This window comes from Odontesthes bonariensis, chromosome 6, assembly GCF_027942865.1.
Source record: "Odontesthes bonariensis isolate fOdoBon6 chromosome 6, fOdoBon6.hap1, whole genome shotgun sequence".
NCBI classification, from domain to species: Eukaryota; Metazoa; Chordata; class Actinopteri; order Atheriniformes; family Atherinopsidae; genus Odontesthes; species Odontesthes bonariensis.
This window is the reverse complement of record NC_134511.1, coordinates 6941404-6969391: the sequence shown is the minus strand read 5'-3', so window position 1 is coordinate 6969391 and position 27988 is coordinate 6941404. Positions and strand designations below refer to the sequence as shown.

Below are 27988 nucleotides of genomic sequence, written 5' to 3'. Positions count from 1 at the left end.
ACACCAACAGACATGTGCACATCACTCCCGTTCTTAACTCCCTCCATCGGCTTCCTGTCCTTTATAGAACTGATTTTAAACTTTTAACGTTTGTTTTTAAAGCTCTTAGCGGCCTCGCCCCATCATATTTATCTGAGCTTTTAACAGTCCTGGTAGAGCTCTGAGGTCAACAGATCAGTTTCTGCTGGAAGTGCCCAGGTCAGAATACAAACCCTGGGGTGAGCGAGCCTTTTCCCAAAGCTGCCCCCAGGCTCTGGAGTAAGCCCCCCGTTCAGCTGCGTCTTATTTCTGACCCGGGCCTCTTCAAACCTGGGCTAAAAACCTACTTATTTAGGATGGCTTTTAATACCTAGTAGTATGATGACACTTTTATCTGATTTTATCTTATTCGATTTATTGCTTTCACTGTTCTTTTATTGTTTTTACTTATTCTTCTCTATTACCTGCTGTAAAGCACTTTGGTACACCGTAAGGATTGTCTGTAAAGGGCTGTATAAATAAAGTACATTTACATTTAAATTAAACTCAAAGAGCTGTAGGGTGTGAACACAGACCTGTGCTGGTGCAGCGTCCTGCGGTCCAGCTCCCAGGCCAGCTCGGTGCTGAACAGCGGCTGCTCCCGGTGCTCCATTGGGTCCGTGGCCAGCTGCTCTCCGTCAAAGCTCGCCTGAACCACCAGACTGAGGCAGGAGCTCTTCGGGAAGTTGCGACCTAAGAGAGGACGGAGAGTTTCATTTCTAATCATCTAGTCCTGCACACACAGTCGCTTTCTGCAGCATTCATCCACATTATTTTGAGACACTGACAGATAACAAATAGAATTGGTAGAGTAGCATTAACTTTTTAATAAACAACTGAGAGGTATTCTATTCCGTCTCCTCTATCACACTTTAAGTTTAGCCCACAACAACAGATATATATATATATATATATTTATGGCTACGGGCTGTTGAAATACCCTCGGAGGCCTCGAGAGAACTGAATCTTTTTGAGATCGTTATAACCCACAGAATCACAATTTAGATACAGAATAACTTTATAACTGGTTGGTAGAAAGTCACTGATGTGGGTTTTATCCAACAAGACGAAGCCAAAAAGTCTAAAAGTGACTTTCTCTATATAAGATGTTACTTCAATAGTTCAAATACTGCAGTTAACAGCAACAGATGAGCAAAATCTATTTAAATTTTGGTTAATTTGCCCACATTTCATTGGACCGATTACTAATATATATATATTTGATATAATTAAATTAAGTTTACAAGACAAAATAAATATATTAAATACATTGGGCTCATACTGTCTTCAATTAAATTCCCATATTGTCCCTTCTTCTGTATACGGACATTTTCTCATTAAATGTGATAAATTAATGAAAGAAAGTTTAAGTTGCTGCTTAATGTACTTTTCTTTTAGTCAAACAATATTCCACAACACCCGAATTTATTCTTTTAAATCATCATGTAAAACTAAATCATTTAGAGCGAATATTTGGCACTTTTTCTTAACAAAGTAAAGTTTAATCATGTACATGATTACAGGCTGATTATCTGTGATCCACCGGGTCAGAAGTCAGTTCATATATTTCTGACTGTGGTTTAATTATCTCAGTAAGCAGAAAAGTTGCCCTGAAATAAACAACTTGCACCGACTAATGAGTAATATATTTCTTTTTAAAATCTGTCTCCATGGTGACACAAACCACCGACTCTGCGGATAACAAACGGTTAATCACACACCAGGGTGGCTTTAACTGTCAGAGCAGAGCAGAAGGTTAATACGGGACTAATCACACTTAAACCCGCTGTGTACTTCCAATAAAATAGTTAAAAACACCGTTTTTCAGCTGAACGTGAAGATATATTCCGCATAACTGATTTAGGAAGCAAACACCGAGCCGTTTGACTCGTTATTCACCTCCTCGAACAGCTCACCTTCCAGAATGGACAAAACGATGAGAAGTTGGTCCGTCTTCGCAGCCATGTTGACATTTGTGCGGCTCCAAAGAAAAACTTTCAGACAAACTGACACGAACTGTAAAGCTCCGTCTTCACGCCATCGTTCACCTTAGAAATGATTTGTCGGGGTGAAACTGTAGCCAAAATAATAAGAAGTAATACGGAGGAAACCGCCCGTTACAAAAGCGAACAACCGCTTTGTTGTGAAGCTTTGGCGCCACCCATTTTGTTTTAAAACCGGAAGTGGTGACGCAAACGGCTGAAAGGCTCCAGCGCCCCATGCTGGCCGGAGGTTGAACTGTAGCACACGACCACGTTCATTTATTTAATGATAATACTACACTATTTCTTTATTAATTGCTCCAATTTAACACTATTTCATTCACTGTGAATTATCATTTTACTATTATTGAACTTCGGTTGTATTTTGGTTCCTTTTCGGCACTGTGGAGGCTACGGTGCCGTGGCCCTGTGGTGGAAAAAAACAGAACAAAATTGAAAACAACACAACATTTTGGAAAACTCAACAAAGAAACTGAACACTCTGCATTTTTAAAATACAATGAAACATCAAAACAAAACGTTTCCCAAAGCATGACAACACAATGAAATACAAAATAGAAAACAAACAAACCTCACAAGCAAAGAAACATTGTTTTACTTTAAGGTTACTGTTTAAAGAAGAAAAAGAAAATACAACAAAGAAAACTTTACAAAAAAATAATATTTCAGAAAAAAATGCGAAAACACAAAGTAAACATGTCAGAAAAAAATATTTTGTGTTAGCTGAAGTTTTTGTTTGCTTTAGTTTTCAATAGTTTCTTTGAAACTAATGAAATATATATTTTTTCGTTTTGTTGTATTTAATAAATATTGATTTATCTCTATTGTTGTTGCGTTGACTCAAAGTTTCTCATTTTATGTTGTTGCTATTTTGTTTTGTTGTTGTGTTTTGCATTCCAGGGTCACAAAACTGGGCAGAAACTCCGTCTTCAAAGCATTTACCCCTTAAAACTCACCTTTCAATGCTTTGAAACAAATTAAATAATATAAAAATAACTTTAATATTTTTCCTCAGATGACACCGCCTGCCCTGTATCTCCTTCTTAATATGAAGGCCAATCCAAATAATCGGGTAATTCAGCTGTAAATGTTTGAACCAGAGAGTGATTCTAAAAGACAGGATGCTGAATTATTCAGTATCGTATGGAAGGGACAATATCAAGATTAAAGATGCCCCAACTGTAAAAATGTGGACTGATACCGATATTAATGTTAAGGATAATGATTTGGCTGATAGCTCAGACTGATTGTTTCTGTAATTTATTTCCCGTTTTATACCAGCAAAACAATGAAATATGCTTTATAAAAGAATATCAGTTTTAAAGTATTTCAACCCGTTGTTACACTATCTTTGAATGACCCTAAACATATTTTTTTATATCCTTTCACATAAAAAGATCCTTTTTTACGTTGAAAGGAAAAAATTGTTTTAAAAGACTTTTCAGTCTGTCAAATCAGTGCTTACATGAAACAACTCTTTTTTGTTCTTCTTTTTAAGAGGAGCTCATGCCTGAAGAAAATGAAGTCGCTGCCAACTCAGAAAATACCTTTAAATTTAGTTATATATAAGATTTAAAGACCATTCTTACATATATGCTGTAGCTTAAGAAGTGGGGCAGATCATCCACCAATTGGAAGACTGGTGGTTCAATTCCCAGATGGAGAATAAAAACTGCACAAAACAACTATATATAAACATCCTTTAATCATGATTGCCAAACATATGAATTAAGGCATGTACAGTATAAAAAAGCAACAGCAGGTTTCATGTTTATACGGTTTCTGTGTGTTATTTACTGGATGCACCAGGTGGATGAACTGAACATACCAAGCAGCCTTCATAAGACAACACTGTGTCTCCCAAAAGTTGAGCATTTTGTAAACAGAGTTCATAGCACTATATTCAAGTAATAGAATGACCACTGATACTATGCAGGTAAGGTGTTGTGTAAGAGAGACAGAGCCGCTGATAGATACAGTGGGGCATTGGGAAGACTGCAGTCAGCCATTTTGTGTCCTTATGTCGTTACTATGCCAGGGCACGTACTGAATAATTAGACAGTTATCATAAAAACAGACAATTTTTGGGGCTCGAGCTACAGCAGGGTCACATTTGGAGCTAAAGGCTAGTTCATGGTTTCCATATAACATCAACAGGGTCAATCAAACTGCAAGCAAACTTGCTGTAGCGCAGGAATTCAACCAAACACACAACAAAATATGTAACAGATAGGTCGGTCCATGGTGCAAAACGTCAGTTTGACCAAGGTTGACAAAGCAGGTTTTCATTTTCTTTTTCTGACACAGATTACATTTTGTTACGTGACAACGTTTAAACTCTCAGTACGCAATAACATCTCACTATGTGACGGTCGAGAACTAGTTTTTGTTGACTTCTGTTGACCAAAAAAACACTTTTAAAAAGGTAAGAGGGGGCAAATGGAAGCGTTAGTCCACCCACTTACATGCCAGAAACCTGTGACCCATTGGGACCTATCCCACACGTTTTCCACGGTCCTTTTCTACCTCACTCTCACTTCCAAATGGTTCGGCTTAAAAATGATAAATGACAAAATTGGGGTCAAGTGTTAGAGAGGGTTACGGTGAGAGAATGATAGGTTCATTTTCACCATGTTTTCCAGTGAGTGTGGAATGTGCAGCCTATGCCAGGTTGAGTTTGCCGCCATGTACAGGCTTGGAGACCATGAATCAGCCTTAACACTAATAATCTGCAACCCCATATTCCATCATCACATTCCCACAACCACTGACCTCTGGTGCATGAAGTCCTGCAAGCATGGATGTGCAAACATGCTGAGCTCTGAGATTTATTCAAATAAACTCGTGTGGTTTGTAGCTCTCCAAGTTATTTTGAGGATCCCCAGACAAACGTCTTCTAACCTTTCTTAAGTGAGGAAATAATGTGATAAGTATATATTTGCTCTGAATACCTGGCAGTGGAGCAACACCAGATAGAACTTGTCCACTGTGTCTATCAGAGGCTCTGCAGTGAGCTAGTTAGCTTATAGAAAGCATGGGAGCAGGGGACAGGGCGAAAGATTGACTCCAGAGAAGTAAGCATCCACTTCAGTCACTGACAAAACAAGCGAGGCCATTTTACTTCAAATAAATCAATTAAGCATAATTGTCGTTCCAGTTTTATCACGTCAGATCTTATTGTCACTGTCCATATAATTTTATTTTAAGATAAAAAAAAAAAAGATTTCTTGAAGGTAAAGCAGCAAGCACCAAAAATATCAACAAGGTTGTTTGCAAAAACTGGCAAGATCTTAAAGTCTAAATGACAGAAATCGTCCTGCAAATAATTGGTTTAATTAAAAGTTGTAAATTTCTGAAAACAAGACTGTAAAACATCTGTAAATCTATGGAGGCCATTTGTGCCAAACCAAAAAGATAAAAGATAAAAAACCTTTAATTTTACCTGAGCTTAAATGTAGGTATTGAGTAAACAAGATTACAATTAATAAATCGATTAACTGTAGAAAGTGGACAATTTCAATTTCACCCTGGAATTTTTCTTCAAGAGAAACGACAAAAAGTAAGAGACTCTGCTCGAGTTGGTACTTCCCTTTTTCAGATTGCTTTTTACATTTTCTGTTGAGGTTAAGAGTGTATTTGCTGACGGTCTGATCAGCAACAACTTTGTGGTTGTTCTTGACATACCAGTTGTAAAACCTTCATTTAACTCTCCTTAAAACACATTTTCATCATAAACAATTCACTATTTGGCCAATGTTAACACAACAAAAAAAACTGAACACATGACCTTAGCTAAATATATCAAATGTTCTTTTTCCCTAAAGCAAAGCAAATTTCACCAGTCATAGGTAGCCTATTGGTAGCAAGTGCTGCTAATCTACTAAACTAAGCTAGGCTACCTAGCTTGTAAGAACGGCAATTTATTTAGTCCCTGGTTTTTGATAATACAATTTAGCTGCTGCAATCATTTAGATAAACACTCCTGAAATTAATTAACATTAGTAACTCCATGTTTGAGCATTAAAATTGTCCTTTTAAAATACAAATTAGACAAAAAAGTAATATCAACTGCTGCTAGCGTTAACGCTAGCAAGCTGTGACTAGCTGACTTGACAAACTTGACTTGCTTTAACAGTTTTACTTAGTATTATTTGCACCAAATTATGAATTTATATCACATAATAATTTCATATGGAAAATATAAGGTCATATTATGCATTCAGTTATGAAGTTGTAAAGCAGTGTCCCACTGCTGCTGCTTCTTTAGCACCCCTGTTAAGGTAGTTGGTGGATTTTTTTTACCCTCAAAAACCACTGTATAAACAACCCTACTTTAATGTTACGTGAAAGTAAATCAGCTTCATTATACCAGCATTAATTTGGCGTGTTTGTGTCAGCAGAAACAAAGAGTCGGATAAATGACATCAGTCACGTCTCAGCTGGCTCGATTGGCTTCATTAATCAGTGGCGTAGATTTGGCACACGGTTAAATGACAGCTTATCTCTGCTCTGAAGAAGCTGCTTCTTGCATCAACATTTGATGTCAGATGGGAAAATGATTACAAAATTGGCACTCCATGAGCGAAAGTTTGGTCAATTTGGTCTCAAATTGACCAAATTCCATGGCAATGTAATTTTCGTCTGAAGAAAATGCCTATTGCACCGTTTCTACAAAATGGTATTTATCACATATCCAACCTAAACAATGACAGTATATTGACTGTGCTACAGAAATAAATCGAGGATTAAAGAATAATTAGATTTTCTTCTGCTGGATATCCCTTCTCTGCCCTCTGCTCCCGTGATGGAGACTGACATATAGTACAATAAAGCATGTTAGTGCTCTGCCATGAATCTGTACAGAATATATACACCACTGGGGTTCCTACATGGCACTGGGTAGATTGATGTGAAGGTTTACTCTCACATAAAGACAATACAATCAACATGGTTACTCTCAAGTACAGGTTAGTAATACAAATGTAGAGTCAGCACTATGGAGGGAAGAGGACCACTTCAATAATCATAAGGAGAACAATAAGGATAATTATAGACTTTTTAGCTTCCTAATGCTGTTTTTGTCCCAATAGAAGTTTAAAAAGATGATCCACACCACTGGGATAGTGTAAGTCATCAGTACATTCAGTCTATCATCATTATAATACACTACGATAGATGTGCGTTTTATAAAGTTGAACACCACAGCTGCAGTCGGGCTTTTATACACAATGTCTGCTTCTGCCAAAACTGTGAATGCTGGATTTATACAGTTAGTTCATCCTACATAAAGGTCCTGGTCGTGCCACGTGTCCCTCCACCGGCTCATCTGCTCCTCTGTGATGTGTTATAAAATTGGTAGTTGTCATTAGTAAGAAATGAAAGAGGTTTTTTTTGTTTTGTTTTTTTTTCTCTTTGCCTCTTGAGCGAGGTGAAGCTTATTCAACACCAAGGAATTGATGTCTGATAAATCTGCCGTTCCTCATGTGAGATGTGGTCACATGGTCCTACTTCTTCCCTTCGTTGTCTGTGGAGACAAAGACATAAAACAAAGATGTTCAGGTGCATGAAGAACATTCACAGTGCAGCCACTGTGTAAGTGGTAAGTCAAATTTAATAAATTATATTGTTAATATGGGATGTCATGCAGCTTCATTTCAAAAGAGGCAAACTATCCCTTTAACACAACCCTACTTAGCAAAATAGTATTATTTAACAGGAAATGGAGGTAGTCCTCTGGAGCTAGCTTAAATGGAGTTGCTCAAGATAAGCTATGTTGGCGGGAGTGATCTCCATGTTAGTCAATCTGCCCTTATTCTGATGTGTATGACTACAGGGTATGATAGGAGATGCCCTAATCTCACTTTATTTAGCTATCTAGTTCAGATGCTGGCTCAACAATATGTTGTTTAAAAGAACTGTGGAATCGCTTCCAAGTTAGAGGAAAAAAACAGAGACAGAAAGCTAGATACCTCATGCTGCGCAATTACAGTTGTGTTCAAAATAATAGCACTAACCCGATCAATCACTGTTTATGATTCCCTGGTAGGTGTAGTAGAGTAATAGAAAACCAACAGTCATGATATGCATGCTGCTGATTCTGTGTTATTGATTCATTCACTGAAAGGGGCGTTTTTAAAATCAAAGCCGTGTGGAGCTCAGGTGGTTCATTCTGTGAAAAAACAGGTGTCAAACAGGTGCTACTAATTCAAGAATGAAGGCAGCAACTGTTCTACATGCTTATTAAAACATTTAAAGCATTTCTCTATGAAATTCTGAGCAAAATGGGTTTGTTGAGACGTTGTTCAGATAAACTGATTAAAAGGTTGATTGGAGAGGAGAAAAGATATGAAAAAGTGCAGAAAACGATAGGCTTCAATGATTTCAAACGCTTTAAAATGGCAACCAAAACCAGAAAGATGTGGAAGAAAATGGAAAACTACTATTCAAATGGATTAAAAAGAACCAAACCAGTACGGTAACAATTAGAAGCCAAGACAACCACGACAGCAAAACATGCGAGTAAGGGAACATCTTGGTTCCAGACCAAAAACATTAATTAAAAGTTATGGAATCCAACAGAAAACTTGAGGGGGGGGGGGTGGGGGGGGGGGGGGGGGGGGGTATTAAAAAAATGCTGTTTCTGAGCCAAAACCAAGAAATACTGAAGAATTGTGGAATGTAGTCCAATCATCCTGGGCTGGAATACCTGGTGCCAAATTCATTCACAGGTGCCAAAAGATGGCCGACTGCAACACAGCTAAATATTAGTTCAATGATTCAAAAGTAAAGCTTTAAAGCTTTAAGCATATTTCACTTCATACAGTAAATGTAAAGTTTGTGAAGAAAAATGCAGAAAAATCACTTTAAAAAAAACTTTTTTTTTAAGTAATAACACATTTGATACATTTTTCTTCATGTTTTGATTTGGGATGGAAAATTGCAGTGTGTGGAAATCAAAGCTATCATGGAGATTTTAAGCACTTTTTAAAACCCACTGCTATTATATGTCCACCATGTTTGGGAGGGCATTATCTGCTCGTAAACCAATAGAAAGTCATTAGAAATATAGCCAAATGTCATAATGATTGGCTTAAATTAAGCGAGTTGCAGACACTTTTTGCTCGTAAATCTGCGTTTCTCATTACATTTTCTATTATCGACCCCCCCAGCACTGAGGTGCAGCTCTCCCTGAAAGCCATCCGTCTCTGGGGACGGTTCCTGTGGTTGAAACGCAGCTTTAAAGCAACACCAGGTGCCAAAACTAATAAAGACAACACCATAAATGAGAGATGAGAGAATTACCGGCATTTGTTATTTAACAATAATGAGATCATTCCTTTGTAATGCAACAAAGCCGTTCCATATCTCAAGATAAGGAGAAAATTAATTAGTGATCTTTAATGCTTTGTGTCTGCTGTTGGTTTGTGGGCCTCCTCTGTCTTCATCCCCTCTGTTAATCTCCTTTTTTTCTCCAAAGCAATTACCATTTATAGATAAATGCAGTCTTTGCAGCAGTGAGGTAATCATCACACTTCGCTCTTTAACTGCCCGGGCAGTTTCCCTCTGCATTATTTACAAAGGCACTGCAGAGTGGGTGATGCTGGAGGATAATTTAAGCAACAAGGTACGAGCATCTCACAGGAAAATAGGCAGCGAGCTGTTATTCCCAGGAGAGATGGTTCAGCTATCGAATCTATCGACAAGGCAGATGGCTTGAAGACGAGACGATTCTACCGCTCATTTTGCATTTTTGAGACGCAAACATGGTGGATAATGTGAGCCACACTGCCAGCTACTTCCTCCATCCTAAACAGATTCATTCTCAATGTGACAAGGTTGCATTAATGCTCAATTAATCCAGTCGACCAGGTGTCACAACACCTTCGGCTCGTTTAGATAATATGCTTTACGTCATGTTTTATACATGAAAAATTAAAAATGAACAGATGTGATCCAACACACCCTCCCAGACAATTTTGGCCAAAACTGGACGACCTAAACCTCAATGAATCACAGTTACTTGGAGGAATATTCCGATTAGAATGTCTCTGTGTCTTAATATAAAGTGTTTTTAGCATCATGTGTCAGAGAGATACAGAAAAACTAGCTCCGACGTCCTCTGAAAAGCCTCCAGTGAGAGTTCTGATGGGAATTAGCCCATTAGAGACCTTTAACGCTGCTCAGTTATTGTTTTAATATAACTGTTAATGCTTCTACTACTTGGCACATCACTTTCATTTACAACAAGTCTTTCATCTTTTATATTTCTGGATCTTTTATGTTGCTTTTAGCCTTTGTAAAGTGTGATTTATACAGAAGTGAAGCTGAAGTTGAGATCATAATTTTGACGCTTTAGCCTCTCAGCGGAGCTCTTTAAGGTTCAGAATAGAATTTAAACTCGTTCTCCTCACATTCACACAGTAAATCCCTTAATGACCAGGCTCCATCGTATCTTAAAGACCTCTCACCGTAACGTATTTACCGAACAGAGCACTTCGCTCTCAGACTGCAGGATTACTTGCAGTCGTTCTGATTTCCAGAAGAAGAAGAATGGGAGGCGGAGCCTTCAGTTCTCGGACTGAATCTGGAGTTTTGTGTTCTGTTGCTCTTAACTTTTGAGTTTCAGTGAAGTAAATTAAGTAAAGTTTTATTGTTTAATCATTGATTCTCTTGGTCCTATGTTCTTGTTTTCTTATGCTTTCAGTCCTGTGTCTTGACCCTGGACATTATTCTTAGTTTCCTCTGATCGCTCTTAGGCTGTGTTCGAAACCGCATACTTCTCCTTCTACTCATACTAACTTTTTGAGTTCGTAAGCGAGTTTGAGTAAGCGAGAAGTTCCCGGATGCATACTAGATTCTCCGAAATGTTGGGTATGCATCATGAGGTTACTACTCATACTCAAACTACCCAAGATGCAACGTAACGTGACGTCGCCGATCGTCATTTCCTTTCAAAACGGCAGTTTCAAGCTAGCTACAACGAGGGTAGGTTCACTTCCTGTTTTCAAAACAAAAGCACCAATTGTATCGTAATGGCTTTCCCTATGATAAAAGGCAACGGGTATTTTATTTTGTGAAAATAACCGGAAGTGCGTTGCTCACTGCGGCTAGCTTTAGTAGCGCCGAATTCTTCGGAAGTAAATTGTAAATAGCCGGTATTTTGTCAGGTTTTCAACACGTTGGGGATCTAAACGACTACTTTCTCGCCTGAAAATGTTTCAAATGTTGCTAAAGTTTACAGAGTTTAGAGCTTAAGCGAAATCAGCTTCAGGCCGGCTGATTTTGGCTCGGGTAGGAGCGAAATGCATTGTGGGTAAACGCTCTGCATACTGTCTGATTGATGAGTATGCAGTATGCAGTATGGAAGTATGTAGTATGCGGTTTCGAACACAGCCATACTTTCAGCTGCAGTCACTCTCTCATTAGTTCCCTCATCAGTAAATTTTGGCCTTGGTTTGACTTGGTTGACGGGTATTTTTAAAACCGAATATTTCCCCCCCTCCGTTTATAAAATAATCTGTATCCACATTACCTCGTTTTCGAAAAAAACACCTTCCACACATAACCGAACATCTGCGTTTTCACCTGTCTTGATAACCCAAATGCATTTGCTGTTTTGCGCAATCTGTCCTCGTAAGCTAAATAATAAAGTGTGCACGAAACTTTTTTGAGCACACTGACAGGTGATCGCATGACAGTGGACTGCCCCTCGATATGAGGACGTAATAATTCCGACAGCGAGAGGAGTGAGGACACCGGGACATGCGGAAATTGTCACGCCATTCCTCTGGGAGTACGACTTGGGCGTGTAAAATCAAGGCAGTAAACAGCGCCTGCACAATAATAACCACCACAGTTCTCAAGGCATCCATGCTTCTTCAGTAAACAAAGGTCGCACGTTTGACTTCAGAGCAGATTTGTTGTTGTTTTGGCGCATATTGTGACGTTCGAAAAAACGCAAAACTCCGGTTATCTCTGTCTACACGCAGCTGCATAAACGGAGTTTTCAAAAATCATCACTTTGCCCGGAGTTTTTAAAAACATTCGTTTTACGATGCGTTTTTATGCGTTTTCATGTGGATGACAGGTCCAAACGTAGAAAAATATATTCGTTTTAGCAGATACCCGGCTACGTGTGGATGGGGCCTCAGTCTTTGCCAGATCCTCACACTAAACCCCCCATGTTTATGCTGCCTTGTCCACTTCATTCCTGTTTGTGTTTCATGGTGTCATGAACACTTTGTGTGTCTCTCTACATTAGTTTACTTTATTAATTGTTGTTATTGTCTCCATTTGTCTCTTCCTGCCCTTTCACACCAGACCACTAAAGGCAGATTATGTTTTCCCTGAGTTTGGTTCTGTCGGAGGTTACTTCCTGTTGAAATGTTGTTGTTTTTTCTCCCCACTGTCATCCAGTGCTGCTCAAAGGGAATTGTGGCGTTCTTAACCTACCGGTTGAGGGGTGTCCTGACACCTGCTGAGTGGAGACCAGCGACCTGGAGCTCAACCCTTCAACACAGAGGAGTAAAATCAGATCAGCTGTGAAAGATCTCAACAACCTGAAATGTGTTAACTGCAGAGTTATTTTTAAAAAGCTTTAGTGAGAAGTTGATCATTTTCAGCAGCCGTACAGCCCTGCAGTCTAACTGCACTGTTCCTGATGTTTGCCTTGTAGCTGATCAAATTAGGTCACAAGCAGCTGGGAAGGAAGTGAGTGACCAGTTTACATATGTTCCATACAGATGTTCAACACCAGGAGGAATTATAATCAGGACACAGACAGCTCAGTGTCTCTTAAACTCCATTAAAGGGATAGTTTGCCTCTTTTGACATGAAGCTGTAGGACATCCCATATTAGTAATATCATTTATGAACATTTTCTTACCCCCTGCTGCGTCCTGTGAGCAGAGTTCCAGCCTCGTTTTTTTGTGTTGACAGAAGTAGTCCGGCTAGTTGTGTCAAAACAATATGCGTTCAAAAGAGTAATACATTTGCATCACAAAATCGTTCATCCAGAAAAAGTCAGACCTCACAATCTCTTGGCCCTATTTTCTCTTCCTTTGTATCACTGCCTGCTGCCGCCTGCCGACAGCCGCACCTGTTACGGTGTTTGCTGTTCGGTCTGCACTTCGGTCTACACAGCACGCAGTGATACGAAGGGAGAGAAAATAGCACCAAGCGATTGTGAGGTCTGACTTTTTCTGGATGAACCATTTTGTGATGCAAATGTATTACTCTTTTGAACGCATATTGTTTTGAGAAGCAAAACGCTTTATTTTTTTAAACCCCAGCCAACTAGCTGGACTACTTTCGTCAACGCCAAAATGAGGCTGGAACTCTGCTCACAGGACGCAGCAGGGGGTAAAAAAATGTTCATAAATGATATTACTAATATGGGATGTCCTACAGCTTCATGTCAAAAGAGGCAAACTATCCCTTTAATGCAGTAGGTTATAGGAAAGAAAGGGATGGCTACAACTCCATGTTGGCTCCTGAAATGGCAGCTGTCACAGTCACTCTGATGTACATGGTGACAACATCTTGGGTAAAGAAGTAACCTGCTGAGTCAGTAAGCGCATAAAACCAGCAGTTAGTTTCAGTTATATACCACAGCGGGAGTGAACACACCACCTCAGCGATGCAGCTGATGGGCTAATCATGAGGTTAATAGTATGTGACTGGATCCCATGTCCCCATAAGCTAAACAATCATTTAAAACTTGAACTAAAACATGGTCAGACAGAGACAAGAAAATCAGACGGAGTTAGTTTCTCAGGTGCTTTGCTTCATGCTGATAACAGCGTGCAGGTTCAGACATTAACAGAGCAAAGTTGAATTTTAAACAATTAAGTATTAAAAAGTTTTTGTGTACCTGTGTCATAAATTTCATTCTTAAATGGCCCACAATTTCATCCAACACTTCTGTGTTTAATTTGCATTTTAATGTTGCTTTAATGAGCATAATTTTAGGCACTATTAGTTTTCCTGTCTCATTTAAATACTGTTCTTTTACGCTGCCCTGTGCTGGATGCAAAGCTTTGCCTGTGCAGGAAATATACAACGTAAATAAATTAGACTTGCCTTAAGAGTTCTGTGGAAGTCTTGATCCACCCCTGATTTCTTTATATTTTCCCTCCAAGCAGCAAAACATTCTTCTAATCTTTAAAGTGGTCCTGAGCAACAGTTCTTCAGGCTTTCTGAAGGTCTTTCAGGGTTTTACTTTCTGCTTTTTCACTAATTTTCAGTCCTTGTACCCGACCATTTTCCGAGGAATGTGTTTTTTCTTTGTTAAGCCCCTTAACTCTGACCTATGAATCATTCAAGCAGAAAAAAAGGCTCCTAACTCAAGGGATGAACCAGTGTTGTGTCCACACAGAACAGGCAACTTAGCAAAGAAGCCATTTTAAATTGGATCTTTAGGCACTTTGTTCCCAGCAGCCTGTCACAGAGACACATCATTTGTTCCCATTTCTTTAGCTGCGTCTGTGAAAAACAGCAAAGATAACACAGTCTGACAGACAGAAAACAGGATTTCTGCAGCAACAAGGTGATTCCCAAAGAGCTGTTAGCTGAAAACTTGGCATATCTCAGCATGGTGTGCAGTGTGTCCTTAAAACATTTGAGGAAACTGGACAAGTGGAGGACAGAAGAAGAAGTGTCAGGCCTAAAGAACTATCTACAGCAGAAGAACAGGATCTGAAAGTGATGTCCTTAAGAAAGAGGAAAACATCCAGCAAAGACCTGACACAGGAGCTGAGAGATGCATCTGGACCTTCAGCTGATCCATCTGCTGTTGGCCCAAGCCTCATCAGAAATGGTCTCCATGGAAGGGTGGCTGTCAGGAAGCCGTTCTTAAGGAAGGGAAACAGGGAGAAAAGGCTGAGCTGTGCCAAAGGACACAAGAAGTGGGCTGAAAATCAGTGGCAGCAGGTCCGATGGAGGGATGAATCCTCCCCAGAGCCCGGAGCTCAACATTACTGAAGCAGTGTGGGATCATGTTGGCAGAGAACGGAACAAAAGGCAGCCCACATCCAAAGAAGAGCTTTGGGATGTCCTTCAAGAAGCCTGGAGAACTATTCCTGAAGACTCCTTAAAGAAAGGACAGAAAGCTCGTCTGAGAGGATTCAGGCTGTGCTGGAGGAGAAAGGAGCTCAGAGCAGATATTCACTTTAAAGCTGCTCAGAACTGAACTAACTCTGTTTTTAACTTATATTTATCTATATTTGTACATGTTTCAGTAAATCACTGCAACTATCTCCGGTTTTCTTGGAAATATATAAAGATATGAGGGGTGGATCAAGATTTTGCACAGTGAAGTAAATAAGTTTGACAAAAACAGCCGTCAGTGAATCTACGGTGGCTCTGAGGGCTCATGTTATGAAAACTTTCACCAATGTGACGACACAGATGCAGCATTAAAACAACTTAAAAACACGGAAACGTGCAACAATGGTTGTAACTCATGAAGTGATAAATATCCGTCAGTGGTGCCAGAAAACAAGTTAACATGTGAGTTTCTGTTTGTTTTGACACTCTTCAGAAGTTTCCTCATCCTAAAAGTGAAGATGCTAACCATCATAATGGGAGGATTTATTAATCCATCGATGGCTGTGTAGTTAGATTACATGAACTTTACTTCGGTGTAACAGTTAAACTGAGGACTGAGTGTTAATCAGCTGTTCCACCAACCTTTTCAGGCACAGAACAAACACCACGACCTAAGACTGAGTCTCAGCTGGACGGGTTTGTGGGGCCGGCGGGTCTGTACCTTGGTAGATGTCGTACTGTCCTGACATCAGGTTGTAGCTCATGCCCAGGTGTGTGTGATGATGTGTGTGGAGGTGCCGGGCGAATGACATGTGGTTCCTCTCCCGTTCGCTCTCCCTTTCTGCCTCCGGGGAACCCTTCTCACCAGGCTGAACACAAACACACAAACACGGCGGCTTTTTTCTGAGTCTGCAAACCGGTACTTTGACACAGTCACATGTGGGTGAATTAAACAACGCTGAAAAAGCTGAAACAAGTAGTCAGGACCTGTAATGTTGAGTATATTTCATATGCAGCTGCATTAAAGGGATAATTCGCCTCTTTTGACATGAAGCTGTATGACATCCCATACTAGCAACATCATTTATGAACATTTTCTTACCCCCTGCTGCGTCCTGTGAGCAGAGTTCCAGCCGAGTTTTGGCGTTGACGAAGGTAGTCCGGCTAGTTGGCTGGGGCTTAAAAAATAAAGCGTTTTGCCTCTAAAAACAATATGCGTTCAAAAGAGTAATACATTTGCATCACAAAATCGTTCATCCAGAAAAAGTCAGACCTCACAATCGCTTGGCGCTATTTTCTCTCCCTTTGTATCAATACGGGCTGTGTAGACCGAGCAGTCCCCTGAAAGAAAATAGGGCCAAGGGATTGTGAGGTCTGACTTTTTCTGGATGAACGATTTTGTGATGCAAATGTTTTACTCTTTTGAACGAATATTGTTTTGAGAAGCAAAACGCTTTATTTTTTAAACCCCAGCCAACTCACAGTATTCACAGGTGGTAAGTCAAATTTAATAAATGACATTGCTAATATGGGATGTCATACAGCTTCATGTCAAAACAGGCGAACTATCCCTTTAACTGGCAGTGAATTATAGCCAGAGAACTAAAGCTACTGGTCCACTGCGAGCTAAAGTAGAAATAATCCAGAAATAAACTGTACTGTGACCTGGAGGTTCAGTAATCATCAGAAATAACAACAGATGGAGACAAACTGCTGTCACAAACCTCTGGTTTGGCCTTTTTTTTTTACTAGTGTTTTATGTTTGGAATAATGTGATCTCATACATTTCATGTTGTCCCTTTTGAGCAATATTAATTATACATGACATGCCATTTTATTGCCTATAAATAAATAAAACTGAGAAACAGCAAACAGAATGATTCAGTGACTGAAGCTGTGTTTCCTGTCGTGGCCACCAGATGTCTAACTCTAAGAAAAACTGTACTGAAGTAAAAAAAAAAAAAGCCTCTTTTTTCAAAGCTGAGTCATTGTTCGGGTGGTCAAACACTCATCTGGATAATGTTTCATTTTAGCACACCGAAGCTCTGTAAATCATTAGAGACGTGTGCAGAGGGGAGCTCAGAAACAGACAATGTACTCAAAATGGCACTCTGGAAGTCCAACAATTATCAATTATTTGACTAAAGTTTCAGCTCCATATCTCTGCGAACAACATATCCTGGATGTTTTCATCAATCTGTGAAACTTAAACACAATTATGACACTTTTAGCAGCATTCTTAAAAAGTTAAATTCAAAAGCAAAGACTGTGCTTGACACTTTCTACAGAATAGAAGAGGTTGTGATGTGTGGGTTCAGCCTGAGAACCACGTTTTTGTGAATCAAACGGGAACCATTTTAACCTTCTTTTAACCGTAAAGCTCTTCAGTGATGAAGTCGTTGTTTAGGAATTTAAAATGTATATTTATGATGTGATGTTACAAGTGCGTGACTCTCGTTATCATGCGTTTTATGGTCTTTTTGTAGTGAAATAAAGCCCAGACCGACTGCGTCAACTGCAGCAGCGTTAACTTTTCCGAGCACAGATTAAACCCTGGCTTCCTGTTGTGTGAGTTTTTTCTTTTAATCCCTGCCAGCGGTGTTTTTCTGTCTGTGGGAGACATCAGATCTATCGTGTGAGAGGAAAACAAACATCAAAGGAGTGACGCTGTGAGCTGCAGTGTGGATGTGGCGGGGAAGCGAGCGGCCTCTCACAGCGGGAGACTTTCCGTGGTACTGATGGCTCGGCTGCTGCAGCAGCTCCATGGCGGAGGACGAGGACGAGTCGCCGACCTGCTTGCTGCTCACCGCTCCTCCTCTGCCGGGTGGAGTCACCTCCGACTCCTCCCTGCCGGCCGTCTTACCGTACAGAGGATAGTGGAAACCTGGTGAACACGAAACACGGACACAAATCCACGTGGACACACTTATTTACCCTGTAAACAACACATATATACGCTTATTCAGACTGCAGGGAATCAGAAAGGCTCAATCTAAAGGATAATTCAGGTTCATTTCATGCTGATGTGGCATCTCCGTCGCTGATTCAAAAGTGCAGAATTAGCATGACATATACAACCAAAACTGCAACATTCATGTGAAATTTGATGTAAAACTTGTGGCTCGAGGTGATCAAAATGATGTGCTTTCATCAGTAATATTTATTAGGTTGTAAATAATGAGAACCATGTAGGCGATGCACCCTGTGAGCGTCCTAAAGTTAAATCAATAATGCAGCCGAGCTCGGGGATATTTACAGTTTGACTCTCAAATCATTTTTAATTCAAAGGTGAAAATGACGAGACAAAGAAATGCATATTGTGGCCGGGTGATAAAACTGTCTCTCAGCCGTGAAGACGAACTCCACTTCAAATCTGCAGCATCTGCAGGCTGAACACAGCTCAACAACATCGGGGACGCTACAGCCCAACGGCTAGCTTTTAACTCGGCTAAAGCTGCAACTCATAAAGGCAATTAATGATGCAACATGTTGCTGGTTATATGATAAATAAGCTGCTGCAAACACCAGCTGTGGAGTAGGTAGGTACCTAAGATCATCTATAAAATCCCTACAAATTCTTTAAACCAAATGCATTATTCTCCATAATCTTGCTTTGTTTTTTATTTAAAAACATTTTATCATTAATAAAGGTTTGTAAACAGGATATCATTCCTATCACTACTCTGCAGGGTTTCAGATGATAAACCATAGAAACAGGTGACTTTAAAATTTACATTTCTTGATTTTACAACCAAACTGCACAAGAACCTGCAAAGAAATATCCATAATGCAGAAGTATTACATTTCTTCTGGAAAGTAACTTAGAAACATAACTGGTTACGTTTCGAAGGGTAGTAATTCTGTAACATAATTATCTACTTTTTTTAGAGTGACATCTGGAGGGAGGAGGGGAAGCAGAGCTGAAGCACAGCAGAGAGGGCTGCTCTTTCTGCTTGTATCTAAACTAAAACCTGTCACTTTATGGATATCACCCACTTGTTTGTGGGCTCTTTGAGGCATCAGGTTTTACATGTTAGTCCACATCTCATTCTTGTTCTTACAAACTTTGTACTTGTATTTGTGGCCACATAAGTTGCCCCCTGCTGGCCGTTAGACATAGTGCAGGTAAAGCCACCTCCATGTTGGCTTAAATGCTACGTCCATCTTTTTTTATATCGTCTAAATTCACAGTTTGAGCATAAATCACTTAAGTAAAAAGGGAAATCAGCAGGTTACCTTTCCTTCTCTTTTTGTGCAACATTTACTTTGTAAAGCAAAGCCTCGTTTCCACTATGCATTCGGTAAGGGTCGCTTTGGGTTCAGCTTGCGTTCCCACTGTACAAAGGGGACCCTCAGGGGTGGGCGGAGTGCAAGCTGAAGCGTAAATAGCAAATAACAGCAAATAACAAATAACATCCATAATTTCGAACCACCTCCAAGCTTCTTCAGCTTAATGCGACACCGGCTCGCGGTCCGGTTGAAACCACTCTCTGCCATTTTTGCGGCAATTAGCTGGAAAACTTTTTGGTTTGGCACCATTGAGCTCCCGCTGCACAGCCTCCTCACCAACAACGGAGAGGAGAGCCTGGAACCGGTCCTGTGTGCTCGGTACCCCAAGCAGAAGGGTTACAAGAATGGTAACGAGTTCCATGGGACCGGTACGCTTTCGTGGTAGTGGAAACACTGAAATAAGCTAACCGTTCTGAACCGACCCGTACCGGACTGCATAGTGGAAACGAGGCTTAAGTCCCTTATATCTATTCATACTTTATATTTATTGCAGATACAGTGCACGAGAGTAGTGTGACACTCCTCATCCAACTCATCAAACATCCAACCCTTACCTGGGTAACTGTGGACCAGGGTTGGGGACACCCCTCGGTAGGAGCCCCCGCTGCTCTCACACATCGCTAGGTAAGGGGGATAGGAGTGCTGGTACTGGATGTAGGGCTGCTGGGGGGTCATAGGAGGAGAAACTGCAGCCTGGGCACTCGGGGACTCCTCAGACAGCCCTCCTGTTGGCTCCTGACTCTGATCCTCCACCCCCTCCAGCCTGTCCGAGTCCTCCAGGTTGATGGGGGGCAGGAGATCATGGCATCCATGAATTCTGGATTTTTTAGCATCTACGCCAACACCTCCTCCTCCTCTCTCTCCTCCTCCAGAAGTCATCTTGGCCCCGGTAGGCTCCACGGTAGCTCCCCACTCTTTTCCACTGTCTGCTTCGCCCTCCTCAGCTTCCTCCCCGTGTTGACTCTGTAGCTCTGAGTATTTGCTGTGAGCGAGGCGGTGAGCCCAGGCAGGGCCGTCTGAGGGCTAGATCGATTGGGACAAGAGTTGGTGCTAGTTGCAGTGTTTCCCCTATAATTCTTTGTTAACAGTGGTGGGTGGGAGTCATTTAGGAGTCAGTTCAACTTCGGTCCACGTCTCAGTCTTGCTTATATGGCCAGTTTCAAGGACTTAAACTAAATACCTTTTCATATCGTCTCAAAATATTAGCGATTTGCCTCTTTAAAGTGTTTTAGAGAGAATTTATGACTTTCATCTGTACATTCATTTGTTCTTTTTGCAGGGCTGGAGAATTTCTTGATGCAGTGGCCCACCGCTGCTGAATGACTATAGAGGAAACACTGTGTACTGGAGTGAACAGAGCCATAGACAGACCATCTATCACTGGCTCTGGGTGAGATGTTGATGAAGGATGACGACGTTGCAACAGCAGGCGGCCATTCAGCAGTGAGATGTAAGGAGTGTGGCGTCCCTCTCAATGACACGAACCAAGACACGTCACACATGATCAAGTGCAGAGTTTAGAGCAGTTTGGAGGAAAGACAACCTACTACCCTCTCTGACACGGCTTTCAGTCTACTCATAAAACCTTTGTACACGAGCCAGCATGGCTCCAGTTAGTGGGTGACCGCATCGTGAGATGGAATGGGTAAAAAATCTGTACAAGCTTTCTGAAAAGCGGATCGTGTCAAAACAATCTTTTTTGTTTCTTTTCAGCTGAAGTTGGAATTACATAATTCCTCCATTAACTCTCACTCTAAAACATTAAAAACATTTGCCTGTCAAAATGACCGAATGCCAGGGTAGAGCTACAGCACCACAGAAGCCACGCGGTCTTTGTTATTAGCACCTACTGGTTTAGCTGTACACAATGTGTGGTTAATCTCTTTGTGACACTCAACAGCAGTCATTAAAGCACACCAACAACACCATCAGCGGCGGCGGCGGGTTATAAACAGAGGGAGAAACTTACACTGGAAAAGGAAACATTTGAGTCCAGATCTGTCTGACTGTTTGGGTTGTGGAGTGATGAAGAAGAGGAAGAGGAGGGTGACTTGATGTCATCGCAGTCTTTCATAGAGACCTGGTGCTGATCCACCATGCCACCGTGCACCGCCTTTACGCCCAGGCTCTGCCCCCTTTCTCCTCTCTCACTCATCTCCACATAGGACAGGACAGGTTTGGGACAGCAACCTTTAGCACCGTCTGGACCTTTACCTATCATGGGTCCACCGGCAGAACCCCCCAACATATGTTTGGCATCCTCTACGTCTCTCGCGCCCTGTCCCCTTTGCTTGGCAGTGGGTGCCTGGTCACAGCATTTTGAGGCCAGCAGCAGTTTCTGGTCCATGTACAGTCCTCTGGAGTACTGGCCATAATACAGGGACTGAGCCAAAGCCGTCTGGGTCTGGCTCATAGTGAGCTGGAGCTGAGACTGAGGGGGTCCCTCGCCTTTCTTAGAATCTAAGAACTCATGGGGGGAGTTTTTGTCTTCCTCTTTTACCTCCTCTTTTCTGTCTTTCCCTTTGCAGTCATGGGCGGAGCTTTTGTGGAAAGCAACACCGCCGCTATTCTGCCTCTCTGACTGCATGTACCCCTGCAGGTAGTAGGGCTCGTAGCTGTGGTAGTACGGGGACTGGGGCTCTTTTGAGGACTGGGTAGAAGCTGTAGGAGGAGTTTTACCAGAGTGACCGTGATTGCTATTGGAGCTCACCTCAGAGGAACCAGAGGACGCCGACTTGGATCTGAGACCATCCGAGCGACATTCGGCAGACCCCCCATCGTCCCCGGCATCTGAGATGTCAGAGTAGGCGGGGCTGTTGTTCTTGCTGCCGCTGTCTGTTGCTAGGCAGCCGCCACTCGCATCAAGTCGCGATGACCCACCAATGGAGGGACTGGGGGCGTTGTCAGTGAAGGTGTAGACCTTGTCGGCCTCGGCGCGGATACTGGCCATCCGGCTCTCCTGGCTCTCTGTGAGTCCATTCATTACATCCTGCTTGCTGAGGTGCTCTTTCAGAAGACTTCCAGAGATTTCCTTGATACCCATTTTCGACCCACCTCCACCATCTTCCATTTTGATTCCACTGCTGTCGCCATTGGTCGTCCTGATTGGCATATCTTTATGTTTGTCCTTCAACCTCCGTTTTTCTTTTTTCCTCGTCTCTTTGCTGCTGGTGACCATGGTGGCTTTGACGAGGCTCGGCTCCACAACAATGCTTAGCTTTGGTTTGATGGGTTTCAGGGGAAGGTTTTTACTGGTGAGGCCTACGGCTGCCATCGGAGAGGGCTGCTGTGAGGTGACGACGTCTGCTGTGCTGGTCGGGTATGCTGTGTTTGGTATGGCGATGAGCTTGGGCGGAGCTGGGGCCGGAGCAATAGGCCGGTTGGCCCTCGACTTGGACAGCTTCTCTACCTTCCCATTGGCCTTCTTGCCCTTCTCACAAATGCCTCCCTTCTTGTCAATCAGTCCTTCTGCTTCCAGTTTGGGCATTTCTACTGAGGAGCTCCTGTCTGGGACCATGCAGTTCTCCAGAACCACAGTCATGTTGGAGATGATGGGCAGATTGCTAAGGTCGTCGATCAGACCATCTTTTAAATGCGAAGTTCTTCTGGTTTTGGAGTGGGCTGTGGGGCTGTGGTCAGTACTGAGGAGTAGCCGTCTGTTCTTGGGAGAGCCCACTGTGGTCACCTTGTAGAGAGGAGTCGGTTTCTTTGAGGTGCTGTTGGTGTTAGAGCTGCTGTTCGTCTCTGAGAGGTCATAAGTCATGTTGCTGATGGCGTCCTCACAGTCTGAGAGTCGATCCTCACTTTCCCCATCCTTCATGGCCTCCAGCTCAGGTTTCCTCTGCTCCTCAGCCTCCAGGTGTGCATGCGTCTGGTGGTAGCGGAGGCCGTTGATGTGCTTGTAGCGTTTAGTGCAGTTTGGGTGTGGGCAGTCGATGAGGATGGGTGGGGGAGGAGGTGAAGAAGCACAACCTCCCCCCGGATCCATGAATGAGGGGTCAGATTTGCCCTGTGGTGTGGAAGGCGCGCTACGGGATTTCGCTCGAATCCTCTTTCCGTTGGCGTTTTTAATCTCGTCTGAGGAGACTAAAGTGAGGTCCAAGTCGGCTGGCGGTTTGTTCTTTCGCTTCCCAGAGGAGAGGGAGGAGGCGCTATTGGCAGGTTTCACCTCGTCCACAGTAAAGAAAGAAGAAGGCGCTCTGCAGTTGCTGTTGATGAGGTTCAGGCTGCCCCTTCTTCCCTTGCTGTGGATGGATGCAGCTGTTCCAGCCACACCACCCCCACGGCTCCTGTGGTGGGACAGACCCCTGACTTTGGTAGCAGGGGCCGGATCTACGCAGGGCCGCTCAGCCATGGCCATTCGCATCCGTTTCCCCCGGCCGCGGCCACCTGGTAACTCAGGGTCACTGCAGGGAGACTCACAAAACCTAAAAAGAAGAAGAGAAAAGCGCTGAACTTAGAAGAAAACCTTTGATAATCACAGATTATGACCTTATGTCTTATAGATATGTATTATAGTATCATACAAACGTCTTAAGCCCTCCTAAATTCTTTATATTTCTCCTCCAAGCAGACTTTCTTGTAATCTTTTAAAGTGGTCTTGAGCAATAGTTCTCCAGCCTTTCTGAAGGACTTATTTTTCTTTGGACATTTGCGGTTTTTTCTCTAATTTTCAGTCCACTCCAGACCATTTTCAGAGGAATGTAGTTTTTTTTTGTTAAGCCACTTAACCCTGACCTATGAATCATTCAAGCAGAAATCGTATCTTTAGGCACTTTGTTCCCAGCAGCCTGTCACAAAGACACATCATTTGTTCCCATTTCTCTAGTTGCTTCTATGAAAAACAGCAAAGATAACACAGTCTGACAGACAGAAAACAGGATTTCTGCAGCAACAAGGTGATTCCCAAAGAGCTGTTAGCTGAAAACTTGGCATATCTCAGCATGGTGTGATTTGCCTTAAGAGTTCTGTGGAAGTCTTGATTCACCCCTGATTTCTTTATATTTTCCCTCCAAGCAGCAAAACATTCTTCTAATCTTTAAAGTGGTGTTGAGAAACAGTTCTTAAGGCTTTCTGAAGGTCTTACAGGGTTTTTACTTGGGACATTTTCTGCTTTTTCACTAATTTTCAGTCCTTGTACCTGACCATTTTCAGAGGAATGTGCCACTTAACTCTGACCTATGAATCATTCAAGCTCAAAAAAGGCTCCTAACTCAAGGGATGAACCAGTGTTGTGTCCACACATAACAGACAAATTAGCAAAGAAGCCATTTTAAATTGGATCTTTAGGCACTTTGTTCCCAGCAGACACATCATTTGTTCCCGTTTCTTTAGTTGCATCTATGAAAAACAGCAAAGATAACACAGTCTGACAGACAGAAAACAGGATTTCTGCAGCAACAAGGTGATTCCCAAAGAGCTGTTAGCTGAAAACTTGGCATATCTCAGCATGGTGTGCAGTGTGTCCTTAAAACATTTGAAGAAACTGGACAAGTGGAGGACAGAAGAAGAAGTGTCAGGCCTAAAGAACTATCTACAGCAGATGAACAGGATCTGAAAGTGATGTCCTTAAGAAAGAGGAAAACATCCAGCAAAGACCTGACACAGGAGCTGAGAGATGCATCTGGACCTTCAGCTGATCCATCTGCTGTTGGCCCAAGCCTCATCAGAAATGGGCTCCATGGAAGGGTGGCTGTCAAGAAGCCGTTCTTAAGAAGGGAAACAGGGAGAAAAGGCTGAGCTGTGCCAAAGGACACAAGAAGTGGGCTGAAAATCAGTGGCAGCAGGTCTGATGGAGGGATGAATCCTCCCCAGAGCCCGCAGCTCAACATTACTGAAGCAGTGTGGGATCATGTTGGCAGAGAACGGAACAAAAGGCAGCCCACATCCAAAGAAGAGCTTTGGGATGTCCTTCAAGAAGCCTGGAGAACTATTCCTGAAGACTCCTTAAAGAAAGGACAGAAAGCTCGTCTGAGAGGGTTCAGGCTGTTCTCATACAACAATATAGAATTATACAAACTTTGTTTTTGCCTTATACACAGTATTTACATCTATGTTTGCACATTTTTCCTGTTTTCCTGGAAACAAATAGATAAATCAGGGATGGTTCGAGTCTTTTTCACAGTATTATATTATTAAAATTCACATAAAATTTTCTTGTTTAGCATCAGGTTCAAAAGCTTAATGCAAACTGCTTTTCTAGTTCACGCTGTCGTTCTTCAAAAATGTTTTAACCGTAAACAAGTTGATATCATCCCCTGATGATGTCAGATTCGAGCCTCGTGTAAAACACACAGACGATAAGGATTAGAATCAATCTGTTTTCAGTACAAAGCCGCCTTCTTCTCAGCTGATAACATAAACAACCGGTGCAATCCGCAGTTATCTCTGCTTTTGATGTGGAGACGTTCTGTATTCACAAGTCGTCCCTTCAAAATAACTTGAAGTCTTTTGATGGTGTTTGCTGCAGCGTATCTCACCGCCGCTGCTCCCCACTCACATCTGTATTGTTGCTTGTATCAGAAACCCGCCTGTTGTGACGAGCGCCTGCATCCCAAGTTCTGATTTTGACGCCGAACTAACCAACGACGCGATAACTTTGAGACTTTTTCACAGGTCCGGTTGGTGATAAACACTCGCTGAATGAGTTGTGACCTTGGAAACACCGTCTGGAGCATTAACCACATTATTAATGGAACAGACTGCAGAGCACACTGAGACCAGACTTTTTTTGTCCCCCTCTGTGATTCCGAGACGATGATATCTCACATTTTCCTGTGATGTTTGTAATTGCTTTTTTTCAGCGTGGACGTCACTGAAGCTGCTGGAACATGAAACTAATTTCCCCTTTTTTTTGACATTTCAAACGGTATTTACAGCTTTTTGCACTTATATTCAAAAAGCAGTTTTGATTAACCAAACAACGACATTTCCCACAAGTCAATAAAAAATAAGAACTTATTTCCCATGCGTTTGCTCCAGCTCTTGTTTTTTAATTTAATCTTTTTCGGCCATAGTTTCATTCAAAGGCTGATAATGAATCAAAGAGGAAGTGTTTTATTCCACTGAATTATATTATGAAACCGCAGTCGGCTTCCGCTGAGAGACGTCCAAATGAAAAAAGCAATTTAGTCCCCACTGTCTGAGATTAAGCTGTAATTGCCATGACAACTATCATTTACATACAGGAGCAATAATTGAAAGGTTTCAACCCAGCGAGGAGGGACTGTCACATTTTCCACTCAGCAGCTCCAAAAAGCTCTCAACGCTGGTGGAAAGAGGAGAGTGTTTTTTATTAAAGCTCATCACAGAACGGCAGCTGACAGCCTCGGAGCCAATTTAGCCCTTTTGTTATTTCAGGGGCATTAAAGCACTTTAAAGACGTAAGAGCTCTTTTCAGTTAATCGAATAAACAATCATCAGCAAAAAAAGGCCAAAAAAGAATAACAATAAAGTGGTTAAACATAAAAGATCAAGCAGGGAAATAAACGGAGCAGAATGGTTTTGGATGAATTACACAAGGTCTGTCGCTACATTATATTCGCAGATGGAATAACGATTTTTGTATTGAGCCGTTTTATGTTGTTGCTGTTGTCTCTAATATACTGCTTTAGACTGCAGAGCTGCTGGATAAAAAAAGCACTGCTAATGGTTGGCTCTAAATCCCTGCGCAGAGCTGTTTCCTTAATCCTGTTCCAACTTCTCCCACTGGATTTCTGACCATCACAGCTTGCTTTCTGACTATTAACAAAACCGTTTATTTATTTGTTTCCCTCCTACTAACTTCCATTAAATCTATTAAACATGTTTGCAACACAGAAAACTCTCAAGATGTGAGATTTATCCCTTTTTTAGTTCAAGTTGGTTGAATGTCAGAGCTGGGGCCAAAGTTTGGTGTTTTGAATGGGATCCCAATCCCTCTAATTCACACTTATTAGCCTTTCTGGAAAGGACGGAAACATTTCTGCGACTTGTTCATAATTCTTTAATCCACTCACAGCTGTCTTAGGTGTTCCGACCAGGATGCAGCACCGGTGCACCTGTTAAACAGCATAAAAGAGCATTTATGCTGGTGGGAAACATGCAAAAAATGTCCTTTTTCAGACAACAAATCCCTCTGTATGCTCACAGAGAGGAGTCACAGAGGAGTTCTCAAAGTGAGATGAATGTAAAACAGTAACCAGCAAATAGATGAAGAATGCAACTGAATCTCAAATGTGATAAAGAGAAAAGTCACATTTTATTTTTATGTATTGAATTGGCACAGTGAGAGTTTTAGCCAATCATGTTTTATTTTTTTTAGGGCTGGGCAACGATTAAAATGTTTAATCTAATTAATCACATGATTTCCCTGATTAATCACGATTAATCGCATTTGTACGCAAAATCCAAAAATGAATCCAAAAGTAGTGTATAGCTTTTAGCATTTAGTTTTATTTTAAATGTGCTGCCATATGAATGAAAGTGCCATAACATTTGTTGTGCAAACACACTTTTAACATCAGCATCTTTCTGTAGTTTTTATGTAGAAGCCTCGCTCCACTGTCTGTTTCCTTGAATGACTTGCTGCTATCAGTTGTGTGTTTTGCCTTTAAGTGATATTTTAGACTGGAACTACTACGCTGAGAAGA

At 41.7% G+C, this 27988-nt stretch overlaps 2 protein-coding genes across 2 annotated transcripts in view; both read right to left on the bottom strand.

Moving 5' to 3' along the window:
- cep120 (centrosomal protein 120) overlaps positions 1-2167 on the bottom strand; it is a 30446-nt gene extending 28279 nt beyond the window's left edge. Inside the window, exons 1-2 of the mRNA XM_075467193.1 lie at positions 1935-2167; positions 555-711 (exon numbers count right to left, since the gene is read on the bottom strand). Coding sequence (XP_075323308.1) covers positions 555-711; positions 1935-1983 — 206 coding nt within the window. The 5' untranslated portion in view covers positions 1984-2167. The remainder of the gene's footprint in view (positions 1-554; positions 712-1934) is intronic.
- Positions 2168-3707: 1540 nt separating this feature from the next.
- The window catches only part of znf608 (zinc finger protein 608), an 80766-nt gene continuing 56485 nt past the window's right edge, over positions 3708-27988 (bottom strand). Inside the window, exons 4-9 of the mRNA XM_075467192.1 lie at positions 21328-23785; positions 19913-20381; positions 17783-17952; positions 15790-15937; positions 12474-12530; positions 3708-7545 (exon numbers count right to left, since the gene is read on the bottom strand). Of these exons, the coding sequence (XP_075323307.1) occupies positions 7526-7545; positions 12474-12530; positions 15790-15937; positions 17783-17952; positions 19913-20381; positions 21328-23785 (3322 nt within the window). The 3' untranslated portion in view covers positions 3708-7525. The remainder of the gene's footprint in view (positions 7546-12473; positions 12531-15789; positions 15938-17782; positions 17953-19912; positions 20382-21327; positions 23786-27988) is intronic.